Here is a 23,077-nt window from a genome sequence, read left to right on the forward strand (position 1 = left end):
TGCGACCATGCAAGTTTACTATTCAGTTGCGATGATCTTTGAATTCTTGAATTATAAGTTGCTAATTGAGTCCAAGGGGTGCCTAAATCATACAAACCAGAGGAAACATATACCCTAAAAAGCACAATTTATATTATTGCATGATCTTTGAATTCACATCAAGCACAATGTAGTCCTTAAATTCAGTTGTTGTCTTGAGTCAATTGGGAGCTAGCCTCCTTTTCGGATCATTGTAAAAAATAAGAACAATAATAATAAAAGTCCTTAAATTTATAAAAATAATTATTGAAATTTATAATTTAGTTTATGCATATAAAATATTAGAATTTTATCAAATATTAAACCCAACAATTTAATCCTAGAAACTTATTCAAACTTTGTTGAAAATAAAATTGTAAACTATTTTATCTTGCAAAATTAATATAATTGATCATCCTCCTCTTCCTCGGGCTCTCTATCCTCATCCATGTCAAGCTCGAAATCAATCCTGACATTGGAGTCACTGATGTACTTTTGTTTTCCACCGGTCATTTTCAAGTGTAGTGCTTTCTTGACTCTTGAGTATTGATTGAGCGAGTTTTAATTCCCGTGGTGAAATGAAGGAGTTAACTTTGTCTTTATAGTAGAGAACCATTAATTTTGCATGAGAACTCATGCAATAGTTATGCCATGGTGGAATACCGTAGCAATTTGAAGTTAAACCAAATAAAAAAATATTAACACCCAACACCGATCCTACGTGGACAATATTTTGGGAATTTGTTTTTAATCCAACGCATAAAGGGAAATTATTTTTGTTTTAACAATATCGTGGGAAATTGCTCAAGAATATAAGATATGCAAGCTCGATTGTAGCTTTGATGAAAGAATATTATATTTGATTTAACTATCATGTAATTTGTTATTGATTTAATTATATTTGTAGATCTTAATCATAAAAAATAGCTAATTGTCCTATATTCTTGAACTTCAAAATCAAACCCCTAAGATAAAATATTACAGTGTATTTAAAGAATGGTTTTTTTTTTACCAAATTTGTGTATTAAAATTTGATTTTTAAAAATACATAATTAGAAATTTATTATTTTAATACTATTAATATTCATATTTAGCTTTTTTTGGTCAATTAATTAAAAGGCTTTTTTTGGCAAATGGGAGAGGAAAATTTATTAAATAACAAAATTACACCAAGTCTAGCTCCGCAAAAGTAATAATACAATCATCATTAGGAACAAATCTAGCGGCCCAATGTTTTATTATATTATCTCCTCTACAAATATGAAATCAAGACACATACAATTCATGAACAAGACCACGATCGGTATTCTCATGACATAACTACTGTGTTAAATAACTTTGTCTAAAATTCGCATGACACATACAATTCATGAACAAGACCATGAACGATATTCCACTATGGCATAACTATTGCATGTGTTCTCATGCAAATTAATGGTTCTCTACTATACAGACAAAGCTAACTCCTTCTTCATTCCACCACGAGGAATTAAAACTCGCTCAATCAATGCTCAAGAGTCAAGCAAGCACTACACTTAAAAATGGCCGGTGGAAAATGAAACTAACATCAACAATGAATCGACCCAGCTGATCCCAACGATGTAGCTAGTTGTCAGGTGAAAGAGGATTGTCATGCTGCGAAAATGGTTGCTCCGATTGTTGACTTTCAATGTAGTGCCTAAAGTTCAGATGTTGTTTTGGAGCTAGTTTTATTGCCTAATTCAATTGGTGGTGATAAAGATAGTTTTCTCCCACCACCGGTTAGTTTTAGTGAGTGCTGATACGAAGTGTGATTTCCAATCGGACTTAGTCAAGACAAGGATTGTAAGGTTTTTTCACTGGTTTGAGTGAGTGTTGATATGGAGTGTAATTTTCAATCGGACTCGGTTAGTAAAGACAGGGATTGTAAGGTTTCTTCACCGGATTCAGTGAGTGTTGATATGGAGTGTGATTTCCATTTGAACTCGGTTAGTAAAGGTGGGGATTATAAGTTCTCAACACCTTTTTGTCAAGAAGCTGAAGGCTCTCGTATGCATGAGTTTGTTTCTCAACATGGATCGAGTTCATCCCTTCGGCTTTCTTCCTCAAATTTGCAACAGGTTATGCAAGGCAAGGTCATTCGGTTCTATCATACTTAGTCAATGTCGTTAATGTCAGTTCGGGTTCGTCCGAGTAAAACTTCTATCCAGACACAGTTCCCCCAAGATGTAACTTCTAGGGAATTAGAGACCTCTGTTTCTACCTCAGTTAAGTGCCTTTGTGGATTGGAGCGACAGGAAGTGCCCACTTCAAAGTTCCAGTCGGCTCCCATTTCTCAGTCCTTGTGTGATCGATTTTGCAGTCATATCCGAAGGAGGTGATCACCTCTATCACGATGGAAGTCTCCCACGATGTGAAGCAAATTGTAGAAGGGTAATCTACATTACCTTCGCTAAATGTATCCTATGATGAGGAGCGGCAGACGGTGCCCATTCTAGAGTCTCATCCCATTCCCATTTTGCAACTGTCCATAGATTCTCCAGTAGTGCACAACAGTTCGGAGTGCATGACTGTCGCCCTTTCTGATGATAATAGTTATATGGACGGAATGAGTTCACATGAGATTGTGGGAAAAGTTTGTGATTTCATATTTCCGGTGTCCATTTTGCACTCCAGTGCCAGGTCGTTGGGTCAACCAATTCGCCATCACAATGCTATTTTTCATCCTCGGTTTAGGAAGAAAGTTTCTTCAGTGAATTGCCCTAGTTCAGTTGCAGGTTGTCAGATTGTTCGTGTAGGTGCAAAGCGTGATCGCGGGCCTAGTGTGGACTTCAAGTACTCCAACTTGCCTTGAATAAAGTTTGCTCGCAAGTGTCTCTTTGTTGCTTTTGTGTACTGTAGTTGGTTATTTTCGTTTTTGTTTGTTTTTCTTTATTAGTACTCTTTGTCAAAAAAAAAAAAAAAAAAAACAAAAAAAAAAAAAAAACTACACATGAAGTTTTCTAATGATAGGTTACATGCCTATATACGACTTGGAAATATTTAAAGTGAAATGACCCATTGAATTTGCTGACGAGCTATGCTCACAACAATATGCAACTCCTAATGCCATTGCATCAAGGCTTCTACCTAAGGCACAAGTATCCCCTCACCGTGGCAACACAAGTCAACGATCTTACTAGTGACCAACTGGACGGACACTAGTATGTGTGTTCTCCCCTCAACGTGGCAACACTTGTTGATGACCTTACAAATGACCAGTCGCGCGGTTGTTTGTGTTTGCTGCCCATGTAAGTTGTTAGCCAGCATAATACCAGGCCGTCGCCACATAACACTAGTTTTTCCCCAAACGTTGCAAACGAAAGCCCATGGGCATTAGATAACCCTTTAAAATAGATTAATTTGGGAATATATGTCAAAATTACGTGTCGATCGGTGTAATTAATGTTTATTTCAAGTCAATATTTTTACTTATCTTATCCAACAAAATCATCATATCCAATTTTGCCTAGCTTGATTTCGAAATTGTCGGTTGTTAAACAATATTGGATACCCAAATTTTTTGCTTATGTTGACTTTATTGTAAATGCATCTCATGATTGTGCCATAGCATGACGAGAGTGCATCTCATCGCATAGCTGCTTTGTATTTACAACGCATATAGGAGGGCAAAAATGTAAATTTGGCAAGCTTCTGAAAAAAAAAAAACTGACTCTACAATGGTAATTATAATGTACAATTATGTACCATCATGCATTTATAATGTACCATTAAAATATAAGTTGCTTAATAGTATTTTTTGTGTACTATTATACATGTAGTAGTACTTTTTACCATCATATATGTTGAATATTCCCCCCCCCCCAATATACTCACCACCTGTCATCTATTATGTATGTAGTAGTACATTTTTCTATCCGATATGTTTGTTAACAAATATCAGCTATGCGCTAAGGGTTAACCGCATGACGACCATGTTTATTTTAAGTTGCAATTCTTGCAAACTATGATGGCCGTGTGAATATAGTACAAATCCAAGGACAACCATGGTAATTGACTAAGGCCCTGTTCTCTTCACCTTAAAAAATAATAATAAGTAAAAACAATATCATTTCAGTAAAAATAACTTCAATTCAGTTCAGTAAAAATAATTTTAGTTCAGTATAAAATTAGTACAGTTCAGTTCAGTAAAAATAATTTTAGTTCAGTATAAAATTAGTACAGTTTAGTTCAGTAAAATTCAGTTTTCTTAAAGAAGAACTGTAATAGAAAATAAGTTAAAATAAGGAATTTTCACTTTTACTACCAGCAAAAGCACTGACTTTTAGATTTACTACCTGTTTGAAAAAAAATTTTAAATAACTACCACCATAATCCCCAAACTGTAGATATAACTACCATATGTTAACCCCGTTACTGTTGCTGTTAGGGGGTCCCACAGCAACGACTAGTTCAAAGCTCCCCTTTAAAAATGCTCTTCCTCTAATGTTGCTGCTCTGAATCTGTTCTTTGCTCAATTTTTCCCAGAAAAATTCGCCCTCAAAAATCACAATTTCACTTACATATTCATCGACAGATATCAGCGAGGAAGATAATTGGAATTTGGAGATTGAATTTGCGAAGAAACTTAAGGGCGAAAAAGGTTTGGTCGCTGTTCAATTGTTATGTAATTTGCTCAATTATTGTTATTTGATCCAAAATTAACACTGAGATTTGATAAATTGTTGTTTTTAATAATGTTTTGTGTGGTAAATTGAATTGAAACTTGTGGTAAGATTTACTGAATTGAACAACAGAAAATTTAGGGTTTGTATGCGAAATCGTAATTAGGGTTTTTTGCTTTGGTAAGGTAATTGGTAAATTGACATGTTGTGGTTTGAATTAATGTGTTTGGTAATGTGAATGTTGATTAAATTTGCTTGATTTGTAGGACAACATGTCTTTAATAAGTAGTTCACCTTCCAAATACAAGAAATGCAACTGTGGCATTCCAATGGCAAGGCTCACCTCTTGGACAAGGGAGAACCCTGGAAGCAAGTTTCTGGCATGCAAGTTTTATGATCCTAACACAGAAACTAGAGGTTTGTAGGAGCTTTGAGTGGGTGGATGAAGATGGGATCGGAGTGATTGGCAAAAAGAAGTGATTAATCAATTAATCTTGGACAAAAAGCTGATGAAGGGTGAGATGAACTCAATGCGAAGAGAAATTGAAGACCTTACAGGCCAGAGAAGGTGCTTGTTGAGTAAGAACGACAATCTGAAGATTAAGTGCAAAGCTTTGAATGCTGACATGAAGAAGTATTCAGGAGAAGGGCAACAGAACAGGGCTGGGTGTGGGACTATTGTTGTGGGTGTTGTGTTATGTTTTATGTTGATGTTTGTAGGTGCTATAGTGATGCTTAAAAAAGTCTAGAGTAGTAGTTGTAACAGCTATGTTTGTATGCTCAAATGAATTGGGCAGCTTAAACTTGTAACAACTTCAATTATGAATGAAATAAACTAGTTTTATGAGATATCAAACACACTTGAGCAAGGTTCCAAGCATATTTTCATTGCATTGCAAAGTTAATTGTTTAATTGCATACAAAAGCAAGATAATGTTGAGTAGTTAAGGTTTACAAACATAGATTAGAAACTAAAAATCATAATTCAGTGTTACAAACAGAGATTAGAAACAAAATTATTCAACTACACAAGTTAGGGTGCTTTCTTTTTGCCCTTTGATTGCTTCCTGGGGGGACTGCTGTTGTTGTTGTAGATGATTGGGACTGTTGTGTGCATGCTGTAGGCTGGGAGGAGCACATAGGTTGGTGTTGGTGCTGTTTTTCTTGTGGGAAGGACCTGTTGGCAATACTCCAAGGCCCAGCTCCTTCAGCAGTCTGTTGAAAAAAAACAGTAGCAGCGGTTAGTAATGTTGACATGTCACATTACTCAAAGCAATACACACACACACAGTCACTTACATTTCTTGCAGCCCTTGCTGCTTTTTTTCTCCTTTGCTCTTGCAGCCAAGGGGTATTTTGGACAGGCTTGCCCCCCTTTTTTGCCTCAGATGTTGATGTTGGTGCTGGTGCTGGTGCAGATGGTGGTGGTTGAGTGCTTGGTTCATTGCCACATGTTTTGGCATAATGGCCAAGTTGACCACAATTCTTGCATCTTTTCTGAGTCTAAGGAGCCTTAGGTCCTTTGCTTTGTTCTGAACTCTCTCCTTTTTGTCCCTTTTCTTCCTTTTCCAGCTTCCTCTTCTTAGATTTAGGCCTCCCTAGCATAACTCTAACTGGAGGGGGGAGTGGTTATGGCATGTCAATTTTTTCCCAATATTTTGGCCCTGGCATAGGTTTAACAGCCTCTTGATAGGCTAGAATATAGGTTGCCATTGAAGGAACTATGTCTTCGATAAGTGCAATTACTAGATATATCGAGGATCACTATTATGGAGATAATAAGTTCATTCTATAGGGTCGTCAATATCTGGTGCTAGATATGATAATTGATCTTTGGGTTAGTTAAATAGCCCAAAGCCTTATAGAATGGATCCTATGAGGTCACACAACAAGGGTATTGGGTTAAACAAGTAAGAGGCCCATTAATGGGCCTCATGAGATTATGACATACCACGTAGAGTGTTGGGCTAGAGTAGTGTGTTTAGGATAAGGTTTTTGGGCTTTTGACATGGGCTCTTATTTAGAGATGAGATCTATAAATAAGATCCATGCTTAGGGTTTGCAGCAAGCAATCATAATTCACACACTGTGAATTTTGACATCAAGGCAACCAATCCCAAAAACCCTAAACACTCTCCTCACTCACGGCCCCTCTTCTCTCCCCTTCACGTCCGTACGTGCGGCGCCCCTCTTGGTGGCTCGTGGTGTTCGTCGTGGTGGTTTGTGGTTAGCTCGTGTCTCTCTTCTCCGTTGAAGGTTGATTGAAGCGTTCAGTCACGACTAACTAGCATTAGTGGAGGTTTAACTTGTGCCCGTGGACCAAGTAGAGGAATCACGCTTGGGGTTCTTTATCTCCCATTGTTCTTGCTCGATCGCACGTGGAATCACGCTTCAAAGGTACTAGTATGTGTTCTTTATGTGTTATGAAATGATCCTTGGTTTAGGTGCTTTATGAATATGATTCATGTTATTTCCGCTGCGTAGTACCTATAATCTCCTACAGCCATGCTGTAATATTCTTTAACATAGTCATCTGGATCTGTCCTTTTGTCTAGAATACATGCAAAAGCATGAACACAAGGAATTCCAGTCAACTGCCAATGATAACAACTACATGTTTTTTGATGCAAGTCAACCACCACTTTATCCCCATTCAACTCAACCTCATAACTGTCCCCTCTGGACAGTTGGACAATGCCATACCTAGCAGCCTTCTCCATTCTCTCAAACACCTTTGCCACATATGGAGTGTTCTTCCCTTCCATTATCTGAATTTTTTCCCATTTCTCACTATTTCTTTTCATCATATATTTCCTCATCCACTCCATTTGAGTGAGAATAGGCTTATCTCTAGCATCCTTTATCACAGCATTAAATGTTTCGCATACATTGTTCAAGATCATATTTGACTTGCAGAAATATGAAAATGCATGCCTACTCCAATGTTGTGCAGGTATATTTGCCAAGTACTCAAAGGCATCTTCAGACAAAAACTTTATGGACTCCATGGCTACCTCAAAATCAAACTACCATGACAAAAAGAAAAAGTAAAACACACACTTAGAAGCAGATAGGAAACATGCAAGAACAGGACAACATAAGCATGAACAATTAGCTGTACAATTTTTGCCACACAACTTTTATGATTAGATAACAACAACAAGCACCAAGCATACACAGCAACAAGTAAAAAAAAACAAGCAAAATACTCAAAATCTGAACTGGACAGAACAGACAGACAGAATCAACTAAGAGATGATATCATAACAATTACCAGAGTACAAGCCCTTGCTGCATTCCAGAAGAGTTCCTTGAATGTTGAGTCAGTATACTGGAGCTTGAAATTAGCCCAGATGTGTCTCACACAGTATCTCTTCTCAGAATTTGGTACAAGTTGTTCAAAAGCCTCAAGCAGACCCTTACACATACAGAACATGACACACACAAACACAACATATCAGTTCAAAGAGCTAAACAAAAAGGAAAAAAAAGGAAACAAAAATATAAAAAAAAAACAGAAAAAAAACCAAGAAAAAAACCAACAAAGTACAAGGAATATACCTTCTGCCTATTTGACATGAACACCAGACCCAACCCCTCAAGGGCATCACCAACATCCTTCTTTAAACAATCCAAAAACCAGCCCCAAGTGTTTTTGTTTTCCACCTCAACTGTGGCCCATGCAATAGGAAATATTTGATTATTTCCATCCTTCCCTACAGCCACTAATATTTGCCCAGGATATGACCCCTTCAAATGGCAACCATCCAAACCAATCAAAGGCCTACACCCTTTGTTAAAGCCATTCCTCAAAGTTGCCAGGCAGCAGTTTATCCTCAAGAACAATGGTGGTTGGGGTCTATCAATTCCCTCAAGAACTATGTACACTTTACTCTCAGGGTTGTATTTGAGAACTGCTTTGCCATAATTCCACACCCTAGCATACTGCTCTAAAGCAGACCCATAGATCATCAACTTAGCCCTAGCTCTTGCTAGCCAAGCTTTGCCATACCCAACTTCTACACCCAAATCACTCAATACCCTAGCTCTGAAACTCTTCATTTTCCAGTCTGGATTCACTCTCCACTCCTCAACATACTTTTCAGCCAAAAATTCAGCTATGACACAAGTATTCTTCTTTGTCCACATACTTTTATGCTTAACTCTCAGTTCTTTTATTTGCCAAGCACAACTACCATAGATCTTCCTAGCAGCCACCTTAAACTCACACTTTCTCACTTCATCACTGCATGTGCACAGTGGCAAACTACTCCTCTTAGAATTCCACTCACAATTACACCTCCTTCTACAAAAAGTTGTGATCCTTTTGCCACCATTGTGAAGGTAGTAGAAGTCATACCTGTTTTCTATGGCATGTGTCCTCAAAGCCTTCCTTAACACTCCAACATTGCTGAACTTGAGCTTCTTAACTAACACCACTGGCTTCTTGAAGTCTGTGTCTTCTCTGAATTAGAGACTTGTATCTTCCTCTTCATCAGAACCATCTAGACTCCTCAGCTCATCTGAGTCACTGCCCTCAACTTGCAGCTGAAGACCCTTGCAGCCAATGTCTTGCCCTAGTTGTGTAATCCTCTTTTCTGAGTTCTCGGCCTTGTCATTCCTAAAACCACTGTCTTCAACAACTTGCAAACTCCTTTCAACCTTTCCAACTAACCCTTTTCTTGTTTGTATATGCCACTCTTCTTGATCCTCTTCACTCCCACCTAAATCTTCTTCACCAGCTAGCCTTCCAATCTATATCCAAAGCACTGTCATCTGACTGAGATGAGGATCCTGTTTCTGATCCACTTTCCTCACCCTCAAAAAACCTCCTCTTACACTCTTTGTCGTTCCCTTTGTCACTAACACCACTCAAATCCTGCTCCTTTAGGTAAAGAAACTGTTTTTGGCTCACCCTCACAAACTTTGCTAAACCTAGGGCTCCTCCTAGAAACTGGTACAATGCTCAACTCAGGGCTCTTTTGGGGTTTTTCTGGGTCTTTTAAATTAGAGAAATGTTGTGTGTGGGTTGGATTCTGGTGGGATGGGTTTGATCTAGAAGGCCTAGATCCATTAGCATGTGGTTGTGGGTTATTTGGATTTGTATTTGAATTGGTTGGTTGAGAAAGAGATGGGTTGGATGTGGATGGGTTTGACACAGTTACAGTCCCAGGGTGAAACCTGTCCCACTCTTCCATCCCAACTGTTTGAAACAGCTCCACATGCCCCTCACTATGTTTGGACTCCAAGAAGTCCCTCACATCATCATCATTGTCAATCCTTCTCTTCCTAGTAACCCAAGTCTTCCCTCTCTCCTTAAACCACAAGCTATAAACCTGAGGTACCTCCCACCCCATATTTATAAACCCTTCACTACAAAGATACCTTAGGTAACTCACACTCCTCACAAATGACATAGGAACATCATGTTTCCAATACACAAACCCAGCTTCATAAACCAAATACCTCCTCCCCCTTCTTTGCTTTTCCACAAACCCTCCAAATAATCTCAATTTAATATCAATACACTCATCACCAACCTCCATTATTCTACAATTACAACAAGTCAAACATGCAACAAATCAATTTTTAATTCAACACCAAATCCAACCAATTAAAAATTATAAACACAACAACACAGCATAATACATGACAGTATACACACAAATAATTAATTAATTGCTAATTAAGGGTTAAATTATTCAGAGCACGCAATTCTAGGGTTTACTATCAACTTCTTTGCCTAATTTGCCCAAATTCAACACAATATAGTGCAATTAAACCACCATGCATGCTTCGCTGGACCACTACAAGTACGAAAAGAGTTCTTACCTGTCAATTGCTGTCAGAAATATCCAAAAACTTCCACTTCAGCAATGGAGATTACGAATGCTCCCACCTGGACCTTCTCTTCCACTCACAAGCTTACACGCACCCAAACCCTAGATCTGAAGATAATTTAGAGAGAGAGAGACTGAGGAACTACTGTAAGAGAGAGAAAGAGATTCGTGGTCAAAAGGAGGTAAAAAAATTGAAATGGAGTCAATAATGGAGATTGGGTTAGAGAGAGAAGAGGATGTTAGTTATTAAGGTGCCACTAACACCTAACTAACAGAAAACGTTAAATGGTAGTTAATTCTACAGTTAGGGGATTTTGGTGGTAGTTATTTAATTTTTTTTTTTAAATAGGTAATAAATCTGATTCTTAGTGCTTTTACTGGTAGTAAAAGTGAAATTTTCTTTAAAATAATTCCAGTTCAGCAAAAATACTTTCAGTTTAGTAAACTTAATTTAAGATCAATAAAAATAATTTTAATTTAGCAAAAATAATTTTAAATTCATTAAAAATAATTTCAGTTCAGCAAAATTAAGATGAAGAGAACGGGCCTAATTTCCACAACTCCCACCCTCACGGACCTCACCTATATATCCCCCTCCAAAATTTTTCCCCTTTTTTCTCTCCCTCAACATTCCATTTGGCTCCCTAGTTGAGAGTACGAGAATATAATACCAAGCAATTATTACTACTCCATTTTATTTAAAACCCAAAAAAAAAAAAAAAAAAAAGAAAAGGAAAGAGAGAGAAAGAGACTAGCACACAAACCATTTAGCGCCTCCATTTTTCTCTCTCTCAAAAATTATCCCCAAAAACCCTAATTTCCCCCACTATTTGTAAGGCGCAAACAACCTCTTCCTACCTCCAAACCTCCATCAATGGCGTCCGAGTTGACTCAGTTCCAACACGCTTCAATGGCGGCGATTCTCGGCCCCGATCCATCCCATTTCGAAACCCTAATTTCCCAACTCATGTCAACCAACAACGACCAACGCTCTCAATCCGAAACCATCTACAATCTCTGCAAGCAGCATCAACCCGACGCTCTCTCCCTCAAGCTCGCCCACCTTCTTCAGTCTTCTCCTCACCCTGAAGCTCGAGCTATGGCGGCGATTCTCCTTCGAAAGCTCTTGACTCGGGATGACTCGTTTCTATGGCCGAAACTCAGTGGTTCGACTCAGAATACCCTGAAATCTGTTCTTCTTGCTTGTGTTCCGAGGGAAGATGCGAAGACGATTTCGAAGAAGTTGTGTGATACTATTTCTGAGCTTGCTGCTGGGATTATCCCTGACTATGGTTGGCCTGAGCTTTTGCCGTTTATGTTTCAGTGTGTTACTTCGGATAATCCGAAGCTGAGAGAATCTGCGCTGTTGATATTTGCTCAATTGGCGCAGTATATTGGGGAAACATTGGTTCCGCATTTGGATACGCTGCACAATGTGTTTTTCCAGTGTTTAGGTGGTAATTCGAGTGCCGAGGTTCGGATTGCTGCGCTTGGAGCTACGATTAATTTCATACAATGCTTAACGAGTGCTTCGGATCGTGATAGGTTTCAGGATTTGCTGCCCCCGATGATGCAGACGTTGACGGAGGCTTTGAATTGTGGGCAGGAGGCGACTGCTCAGGAGGCGCTTGAGTTGTTGATTGATTTGGCTGGGACCGAGCCGAGGTTTTTGAGGAGGCAGTTGGTTGATGTTGTTGGGGCAATGCTGCAGATTGCGGAGGCGGAGACACTTGAGGAAGGGACGAGGCATTTGGCGATTGAGTTTGTAATTACACTTGCTGAGGCGAGGGAGAGGGCGCCTGGTATGATGAGGAAGTTGCCTCAGTTTATTCACAGGTTGTTTGGGATATTGATGAAGATGTTGCTTGATATTGAGGATGATCCTGTGTGGCATACGGCTGATACCGAGGACGAGGATGCCGGGGAGTCTAGTAATTATAGTGTTGCGCAGGAGTGTTTGGATAGGTTGTCGATTTCGTTGGGAGGGAATACCATTGTTCCTGTTGCTTCCGAGGTGTTGCCGGCTTATCTGGCTGCTCCGGAATGGCAAAAGCATCATGCTGCATTGATTTGTTTGGCTCAAATTGCAGAGGGTTGCTCAAAGGTACTGTCTTTCGAGCTTTCGATAAGTAGGGGTTTTCCTATGCAATTTGCCAATTATAATGTATACAGTGTGTTAATTCTTTGTTTTTTCATACTTAATGGATTTGGGGGTTTAGAATTAGGTGACTGAGTTTCTTTTGCAATTTGAGTTGACAGGTAATGATAAAGAACTTGGAGCAAGTGGTGTCAATGGTGTTAAATTCGTTTCAAGACCCACATCCTCGTGTGCGTTGGGCTGCTATTAATGCAATCGGTCAATTATCAACGGACTTGGGGCCAGATTTGCAAATGCAATATCACAATCGTGTCTTGCCTGCTTTGGCATCTTCCATGGATGATTTCCAAAATCCTCGTGTCCAGGTAGCTTTGTTGTATTGATATTGTTTCAAGTAATTAACAGTATTGCTTTTATTTTTACGGTGTTCAACCAATAGTCCAATACCTTTGTTTATTATCTTGCCTTTTAGTTTCTGTTGGTAATTTGATGCAAGGAATTGTCTTATTGTGACAAAGCATGTGTGTTGAGCTCATCAGTTACAACTCCTTAATTGAAGCAATGTATACTTGAGCTATATAATCTAGTTTTTTTTTTTTTTTTTTTTTTTTTTTTTTTAATATTTTTTTTTTATTTTTAAATTTGGGCACTAGACACTAGTAGGATAAAACAGAAGGAAATGATTACTTTAAAAAAATTATGTTACATTTTCTCCACATAGACAATATATACATGTCAAACCTGAATAAATTTATTTTATACTTACAAAATTAATACTACCTCCATTAGTCCGTTTCATATTATTTTGCAACTTTGAAGACCCTATGGGCTCCTAGGCAAAATTTGTTTGTGTGTAAAATGGAGAGAAAAATATGGATGCATGAGATGAGGAGAGAGATAGAGAGAAATGATAACCTAAAAATTTGTAGCAAATAACCTGTAGCATCCATTTTTGACAAAAATTGCAAATAATATGAAACAGAGCTAGTATATTACAATTCTTGAGTGAGGCATCACCATAAAATCACATACACCGGCTCAATCTCTCAGAGGCCTGTCGTAGGGGTTTGTTGGCTTTGCATATGTTTGGGATACTTGACATGTGTCCTTAATATGTCTGTGTTACCTATAGTCACTGAATTTTGAATACTACTTACTAGATTCACAAAGATAGAGTGATTTTTTAGCGTGCTTGAATATTGAAAATGAGCATTACATATAGAATTTGATCAGGTCTAAGTCTTAATAGCTTCAGTTAGAGGCTACTGCACTTGGCCCAGATAGAATCTCGATCCTAACAGTATTGGGTTAAATGCATTAGTTAAGGGATTATTTAAATTTGTGAGCTTATGTCATGTGTCTACTCATGTCATGTTGCCACTCACCAATTCTTGTTTTCTCTCTCGCTATTTAAATGAATATATTTTTTGATAAAATAGCCTTTGACTTATGACTAACCTTGATTGTTGCTGCCTCTACAATATGCATGGCATTAAAGTCATGTGCTAATCAACCCCTCTCCTGATACATTTCTGATCTTTTACCCGTTTATGTATTTGAATTGCTGTTCTTTTAACGAACTTTGTTGACTAAGATCCTTGAGAGAAATGGAATCCAACTCCCACAGTACTCTAATGTTGTAGCTGTGTTAAAAATAAACCTGTAATAAAGTGTTGGCTGGTTCTGAATAACAGAGAGCTAAAAGAATCTGTCATCTTTCTTCCACTCTTTTTCTACTCTCTACACGGTCATTATATTGTTCATGCATAGTCATTTTCTCTGTGTTTTTATAAAAATAGGGAATTCATGAAAAATTTTGCATCTTGATTTATTTTTTGTTTTGTTCATCTTCTTTTTGCTGTGTATGGTAGGCACATGCTGCTTCAGCTGTGTTGAACTTCAGTGAAAATTGCACTCCAGAGATCTTGACGCCATACTTAGATGGTATTGTGAGCAAATTGCTCGTCCTTTTGCAGGTACCTTCATCACTTGCACAAATATATTAACTCTGTTTTGTGCATGCATCTGTTTGTTTTTTCAGTCAGTATTGGATCATATATTTATTGTATTTTTGTTCTTAGTTAATGTTTAGAAGTAGTTTTTTGAGTATTTTTGTGCTATGTTATCCAGAATGGAAAGCAAATGGTTCAGGAAGGGGCTTTGACTGCATTAGCATCAGTTGCTGATTCATCACAGGTACCCTAAGTTTACAAACATTTAAGGTATTTTTTGGGTTGATGACCTTGATGTATTTTCTGACATTACCTCTAATTGCAGGAGCTTTTCCAGAAGTATTATGATGCTGTTATGCCATACCTTAAGGCTATACTAGTCAATGCAACTGACAAGTCCAATCGTATGCTACGTGCAAAGTCAATGGAATGTATAAGCTTGGTTGGAATGGCTGTTGGGAAAGAGAAGTTTAGAGATGATGCTAAGCAGGTACTTTAAAAAATAATTGCTCTTATTATTAAACAGTTACTGTACTAGTCATTAACTGGTTAGGATCTATACATCTAAATATATTACTTATGGTTTGCTGTATAAGTAAAATATGGTTATTTTTTGTGTTATAGGTCATGGACGTTCTGATGCAGTTACAAGGATCACAAATGGAAGCTGATGATCCAACAACTAGTTATATGCTTCAGGTTTAGCTATAAAATTACTTTGACATCTTTGAATAGTATTGATATTCTGAGCCGATTCCTATAAATAAACTTCTGTACTTGTGTATGGATAATGGATACAAATATTTTTTTCAGGCATGGGCAAGACTCTGCAAATGTCTGGGGCAAGATTTCCTTCCTTATATGAGTGTTGTTATGCCTCCATTGCTTCACTCTGCTCAACTTAAGCCTGATGTGACAATCACATCAGCAGATTCAGATGCTGATATTGATGAATCTGATGATGAGAGGTACTTTTGGCTTTTATGATTTTATTGTCTTCTCATCTTCTGCATGTTCAACCTTTTCTTTAGGATACCTCTTAAGGACTCATAATTGCTTTTACTGATTGGAACTGTTTTAGATTCAGTAGTGCTTCTTTTGTGCTGATTTTGTTAATTGAGTTGAAGAGACTAGGTTTTCTATGGCTATGCTTGTTTAATTAGACTTATATTTACTGATATTTGGTTCATGATATGTCTCTATCACCACACAAAACAACCATTGCACATGTTCATTTTGCTTTCATATAAGAAGTACAACCTGATTTTAATGCTTCAATTGTAGCATTGAGACCATCACCCTCGGGGACAAAAGGATTGGAATCAAGACCAGTGTTCTTGAGGAGAAAGCTACAGCTTGCAACATGTTGTGTTGCTATGCTGATGAGCTAAAAGAAGGCTTCTTTCCGTGGATTGACCAGGTCATATTTTATTCTTTTGTATAGTCTTTTCTCAGTTGATTGAGGCTAGCATCCTCTGTGGCTGAAGGCCTTGCTTTTTCTTGGTTCCCTTTAATCTATGGGTGATTGAAGTTGATAAGTTTCATAAAAATTTGCAGGTTGCTCCTACATTGGTTCCCCTTCTTAAATTTTATTTCCACGAGGAAGTTAGAAAGGCAGCAGTGTCAGGTATTTGGCTTGTTTGTTGCTTCTATGCTCTTGCCTGTATCAGCTATAGCTTTGATGTGCTCTTTAATTTTGTGTTTTACAGCCATGCCAGAGTTGCTGCGCTCTGCTAAGTTAGCTGTGGAGAAGGGGTTAGCCCAAGGTCGGAACGAGTCTTATGTTAAGCAATTGTCTGATTATATTATACCCGCTTTGGTAGAGGCTTTACACAAGGTGATGATTTTTTCTGTTCCCTTGATTAGTTTATACTTTATAGTATTGTTGAGCTTGATTTTGCATGTATTCCTTCATCTCCCTGTGAATATGTATCTGACCCTCATTTACTACTAATTTTGCAGGAACCTGAAGTGGAAATCTGTTCAAACATGCTTGATGCGCTTAATGAGTGTGTTCAGGTATCTCTCATAGGCCTGTGGAATTTTAGCGCTGATGTCTAATTTTCAAGCTTTGATTTAGCAAATAACTACTTTTTGGGCCTAGCGATGCCTCGAGTTATCGCATTATTGCCATCATTCAAATCCTTATTATGTTGAAGTTTAAAAGAAAAACATGTAATGTGGTAATACATTCATTTTTAAACTTGAGGTTGTGGGTTCATATGTTGTACAATCCAACATGAAAGAAAAGCTTCAATTAAATTAGGAGAACACCACGAGACACCTAAGCTTGTTTAGGAACACTTTTGAGAGAATAACATGTATTATGGTAATATCTTTGTGGTTATACCATAGCTTTTATTAAGGTTTTGAGTCTAAATCTTGTACAATCCTTTTTTTTAAACACATGAAATAAAAGACTCAATTAAATGAGGAGAGCACCACGTGACACCTAAGCTTGTTTGAATGCGTTTTCTAATATCTAGTATAGAATGTTTGATTCAACCTAAGATTCCTTGGTACTCTAGCATGTTGCTGCTTATAAATTTGCCAAAAACCATCCTATTAAATATATTATGGTTGCCTTAACTATTTGGTGGCAAAGCTAACTCCATTTTTCTGTTAGGTATCTGGAACACTTCTGGATGAAAGCCAAGTAAGAATCATAGTAGATGAGATAAAGCAGGTTATTACAGCGAGCGCCTCCAGAAAGGCAGAGAGAGCAGAAAGGATCAAAGCTGAAGATTTTGATGCTGAAGAAGGAGAAATTCTTACGGAAGAAAATGAGCAAGAAGAAGAACTTTTTGATCAGGTGAGTTTTAAAAGCATTGTAGGCTTAGGTCTTTTGAGATGTGTTTGATTTATTTATTTATTAAAATTATTATTATTAGGTTTTAACTTAGAATTTTTTTGATGCTATTAATCTTTGTTTTACGTTTGAGCCAGATTGGTGATTGCTTAGGCACTTTAATCAAGACATTCAAGGCATCTTTCTTGCCCTTCTTTGATGAGCTCTCGTCATACTTGACACCTATGTGGGTAGGTTCTCTATCTCCCAGGCACAACTTTTTGTTCAAGTAACATTAAAATCATTAGGTTTTGCAGTATTATGGTTTTGAGACATGTAATTTTATAGACAGTCATTGTTTCCATAGAGTTATGAGGCTCACTGTAAATATTCTTTTGTGCCAATAAGTTGCTGGATATAAGATAAACTAGGTGTTATTCTGTGTTTGCTATATTGTACTGCCAACCAATCGCTATGTAAATATTTTTGCATATTGTACTAGCTCTAGTTGTGGAGTAGCTTTCTGTTTGCAGATAATTCCTTAAATCCTTTTAGTTGAGGATTATCTTTTGTGGTGATTTGCTGAATGATGACCTTATGCTCATTTATATTCTCAACTCTTTTAAATTACATTAATCTAGATTATTTATGTAAATTGAATTCTGAAAGTAATTGCCACTGTTTGGGGTATTATAACAGAACTAGAGCATTCTTAGTATTATAGCATTCTCTCTTAATATGCAAACCATCCAAATGTGTGTCTGTGCTGTGCTTTGTTTCACATTGGAGGTGAATTAATGAGGTTTATTGGCATGCAGGGCAAGGATAAAACTACAGAAGAAAGAAGAATCGCCATTTGTATCTTTGATGATGTTGTGGAGCATTGTCGTGAAGCAGCACTTAGGTGGGATACTATAACTGATATTTTTTTTTACTATTATATCCTTTTATTTGCTTCTTTATCTTATGTATTTATTGCATGTGTTGGTAATGCAGATACTATGATACCTTCCTTCCTTTCCTTTTGGAAGCTTGCAATGATGACAACTCAGATGTTCGGCAGGTGACTCCAAACTCTTTTTCTGTTGTGTAATTGTTAGAGTTGCACTTGGCATTTTAGTTATATAATTTTCTGGTCTGCAGGCGGCTGTTTATGGTCTTGGTGTTTGTGCTGAGTTTGGTGGATCTGTGTTCAAGCCTCTTGTTAGAGGTGTGATTTAATTGTGTTTTTCCTTCACAATTTGGATTTCCATAATATCATTTGTTGACAAGTAATTTTGGATTAAATCCAGAGGCTCTTTCAAGATTGGATGCTGTGATAAGGCATCCTAATGCTACACGTGCAGAGAATGTGATGGCATATGACAATGCTGTTTCAGCTCTTGGGAAGATATGCCAGTTTCATCGTGATAGTATAGATGCTGCTCAGGTATTTCTAACGTGTCTATCTATTATGCTCATCTTTTTTAGTTGAATGTGTTTGACCCTCAATTTCTATAATGATGGTGAAATTTTAATCTGGCCATTGGAGCTTTTTATTTGAAAAAAATTTAATCAGGTTTTGCATTAACGAAAAACCATTTACTGGTATATCTTATTACTATAATACATGTATTTCAGTTAGGGTCTGTTCGGCATCACTATAGTTTTCAGTTTTATTTATTTATTTTTTTTATTTTTTATTTTTTTTTGAAGCCTGAAACAGTTCATAAAAATATTTAAAAAGTCCAATTTATTAGAATTATATAAATTTGAAAAATAATTTATTGGAATTATTATAATTTTGAAAATTGTTAGCAAAAGATTACACACCACTTTTTGTGGTTTCCTTTTTTTTTTTTTTTTGTTTTTTTATTTACAAGAACAAAAAACAAAAAATGATGATGAATGATAGAACGAGTTTGTAATTTCCTTTTTTAGTTGGTCCCAAACTCCCTATATAGTTTGACCATTTCTTTTATTTGGCAAGGAGTCAAAGGACCCACTATTTTTTTGAAATGCTTCTTTTTTCGCATTACTAAAAATTAAGGCTTCTTACTCATTCAATTTTAAAAATTTCCTACCATCTCTTATCACAACTACCGTTTTAATAAAATAATTATTGTGTGCTACACTCTCAAACTCCACCTAAAACTATGTGCCTAGATAAAGAGGCAAACTAAAGTTGGACGAAGGGAGTAATTATATTTGCTTTGTTTGATTTTCATCCTTTTAACATGTATATATTCATCTGACTTGACAGGTTGTTCCTATGTGGTTGAATTGCTTGCCGATTAAAGGGGATCTAATTGAAGCCAAGGTTGTACATGATCAACTTTGTTCTATGGTTGAGAGGTAAAGTGCTTTAAATGCATGTTATTATGCAAAAGTTGCTCTCATTCCTTCACACTTTAAAACTAAGAAATGTAATGGGATTTTTTTTGTTTTATTTTAAAAAAAAAATCTTTTCTTGGAGTTCTGAAGTAAGGGGTGTAGGAGTTGCAAAATTGATTTATGTTTAGGTTTGTATTTGTAATATCACTATTTTACATCATGTCTGTTATAACATTTGCAATTGTGTTCTTTGCAGGTCTGATGGAGACTTGTTAGGACCGAACAATCAGTACTTGTCCAAAATAGTAGCAGTTTTTGCTGAGGTACACCTTACTGTCAGACGTGAATTTTTTATCTCATATATTTATTTATTTTGATACAACATCAGCGTTTTGTTAAACTATTTTGTTACCTGTAAATAAGTGAGATTTGAACTTGAGTAAGCATTTGAGGTACACCGGGTTTATTGCTGAGCACCTGCAAACATGACATATGCCTTGGTGTTTGCCTTAGAGGAAAGTGGGAACTTTGGCATGTTTTCTTCATTTGCGTACCTTGTAACATGTTGCTGATAGTTATTGTGTAAACTAAGTGTGCTCTAATTTATATCTGCAAAAAACTGGTAATATCTTGCGTCTCTTATTGTTCCACTAAACCTTTGCTCACTTATGGTGCTTCTAGGTCTTGTGTGCGGGTAAAGATCTTGCAACAGAGCAAACTGCAAGCCGAATGGTCAATTTGTTAAGGCAACTTCAACAAACCCTACCGCCCTCTACTCTTGCATCGACCTGGTCATCCCTTCAACCTCAGCAGGTGTTGGCCTTGCAGTCAATTCTCTCCCAATAGTTTCACATGTCTTTGTTTCATCTTTATGTGGAAGCCTGCTCAAGATGTGAGCAGGTCTATTGTCTTCTATTTCATTATTCTTTTTTCATAGCATATATAATATCCTCGATCGTAATTTTTGCTGGTGGCACGTAGTTGGTCAATGTGGTTGTCTTGGTTGGGGAAGATCAGATATCAGTGTACAATGTGTATATTATGAGCTGTCTGTAATCAGTTATCTTGCTGTGATCTTAAGTTACAACAGATGAAAAAGAAAAAAGAAGAGTGTGAGGTCATATATATGTTGTCTAATAGCGTTCAATTTCTTGACAGTTTGAAAAAAGAATTTGTGAATCAATTTTGTAGCAATTTTGGGGTCTTTGTCTCTGCAGTAACCAACTTAATTTTTGGGGTGTATCGTGTATGTATTCATTGTTTGAGGTTTGCTCGATATCTTAATATTGTACTTTATAATGGTTCCATGCTGTTGTATGAGTTAATAATTTACAAACTCCGGAGTATGGAGTATGACAAAAAGAATTCAATTGTGTATATGCTATTCTTGTTGCTCAACCCAGGAAACTAGTAAGGGTAGCATGTTTGTGTTATTCTCCGTCCCTTGAAAGATTAGTGCTTAGTAGCGTTCCTTTTTATTTTTTTATTTTTCTACTTTGTGGGGGGGGGGGGGGGGGGTAAATTGTTTACGTAATTTAGTAAAGACAGATTGTGGATTTCAAGGGTGAATCGACTGGGTGCAAGGTATAGTCGTAAACCAACTTGGCTCGAATAAAGTTTCCGCGTTTGCCTTTTATTCTATGGGTTATTTTGTAGTGTAGTTTGTAATTCTGTGTTTTCTTTGCTTCTTGTTTGATTGTTGTATCGTTTGTAGTTCCTCGTTATTAAAAATAATAATAATAATAATAATAAAAAAAAATAGAGAGGTAATATTAACGGATGAAAGGAGTATTAGCTTTCTCGTGAGATGTTTGGTTGATGTGAACTTTTAAAGTGGAATATCCTAAAAAACTTTACTATTTACAAAATAAAGTAATTCATTTGTATAAACCCCGGTAAGTTAAGTGTAAAGTGTTACTTTTAACAACGATATAATGATATAATGTACATTAAAAGTTCATGGAAATTACTACTTTCTATTTCAATTTCAAAATTTGGTCACACTCTTATTGAGTTATGAATTTGCTTAATCTATGAAAAGTCATTCAAATTTAACCAGACTTTCAGGATGGGCGGGCCTAATCTGGGCAACAGAAACTTGTGTTCATTTCGAGTTTAGGCTGTGCTAATTCAGATTGAGTTAATTTAAAGGGACTTAGTTTCGAGTTTTGACATGTCTAATTAATTTTTTTTTTTTTTTTTGGTGGAAGAGAGAGGCAAAGCCCCTGAGAAACAAAACAGAACACACGAAAACAGAACAAAGCAAAAACAAGCAAAAATAAAAGCCGCCTAGCCAAAGCTAAACTAACAAGATGCCATAAGGGCACAGTTACACATTATTCTGTTGCGGCACCATCCGACTTAAAGCTACTCCTCCCAAATCCTCCAATAAAACGGTCTGAAGATCCCTCGGGACCGCCTCAAGAAGGAAGAAAGAAGGTGTTGCATTCACACCGTAATTCGCTAGCCAATCCGCTGCACGGTTAGCCTCTCGAAAGCAATGTGATATGTCAACCTCCCAATCTCTATTAGAGATCAGGGCTTTGCATTTACGCAATATATGAATGAAAGGTGAATTGGCAGGAACATCCTCAACCAACATACGAGCTACTACCTCTGAATCCAAGGAGAGTTCAATCTTTCGATGACCACCTTCCCAAGCCACTTGCAGACCTTTCATCACCGCCATAAGCTCAGCCTTTGTACAAGAACAGATGCCACAATTCAAGGTAAAGCACTCAAACACTTCACCACCACAGCCTCTAATTATACCACCAGCTCCTGCTGCTCCTGGGTTACCTTTCGAAGCCCCATCTGTGTTGAGTTTAACCCATCCCACATTGGGAGTTTGCCATCGGATATACACCAATTCCCTCTTGCGTTTACCCCCCTGGTTTTCCCAACATGTCTAATTAATTAAGTTAATACTAAGTACAGTAGTAAGCAATACACGTAAGACAATATTGTGGTTTTGTGAACTTATATTTTGTAAAGACATGGTCACATGGAGGATATTTTGGTAGCCATTTAGTCATGGCAATACGGCAATACTAGATGTGATCACCATTGGCCCGGCCTATTAGTCTGGCCCGATCCGGCCTGAAAATAGGGCAGGTTTGGGCAAGATTAAAAACGCAAATTTAGTTAAAAGGCCAAACAAGCCCGAAAAGCCCATTTTGGCCTAACAAACCTGTTACTTTTTTTTTATGGATTTGGGTACGAGGAATTGTGTTAAGGCCAGGCCCGCCCCGCCCCGGCCTGAATTTCGATCACCTCTAGCTAATACTGTTTCCTAATGACTACAGAATAGACTGAGTAGACAGTAGGATATGATATTGGAATTTATAGATTCTATTTTTGAAACAATCGACAAATTTGTATGAGTACTTGGAAATTAATTGTAAAAATTCTACTAATAAAACCTA

General features: G+C 37.1%; 1 protein-coding gene across 1 annotated transcript; it reads left to right on the forward strand.

Moving 5' to 3' along the window:
- Positions 1–11,143: 11,143 nt before the first annotated feature.
- Positions 11,144–21,085, forward strand: LOC145606723 (uncharacterized). The gene is made up of 20 exons (XM_081662550.1): positions 11,144–12,605; positions 12,761–12,964; positions 14,471–14,575; positions 14,730–14,795; positions 14,877–15,041; positions 15,176–15,250; positions 15,365–15,519; positions 15,836–15,971; positions 16,109–16,178; positions 16,261–16,388; positions 16,514–16,570; positions 17,178–17,363; positions 17,498–17,590; positions 18,158–18,243; positions 18,336–18,402; positions 18,483–18,549; positions 18,632–18,768; positions 19,582–19,673; positions 19,909–19,975; positions 20,334–21,085. The coding sequence occupies exons 1-20, from the start codon at positions 11,376–11,378 to the stop codon at positions 20,496–20,498; spliced, it is 3,351 nt and encodes a 1,116-aa protein (XP_081518676.1). The 5' UTR covers positions 11,144–11,375; the 3' UTR covers positions 20,499–21,085.
- Positions 21,086–23,077: the final 1,992 nt, after the last annotated feature.

The sequence above is a fragment of the Chenopodium album genome, chromosome 23 (genome assembly GCF_948465745.1).
Source record: "Chenopodium album chromosome 23, dcCheAlbu1.1, whole genome shotgun sequence".
In the NCBI taxonomy this organism is placed as follows: Eukaryota; Viridiplantae; Streptophyta; class Magnoliopsida; order Caryophyllales; family Amaranthaceae; genus Chenopodium; species Chenopodium album.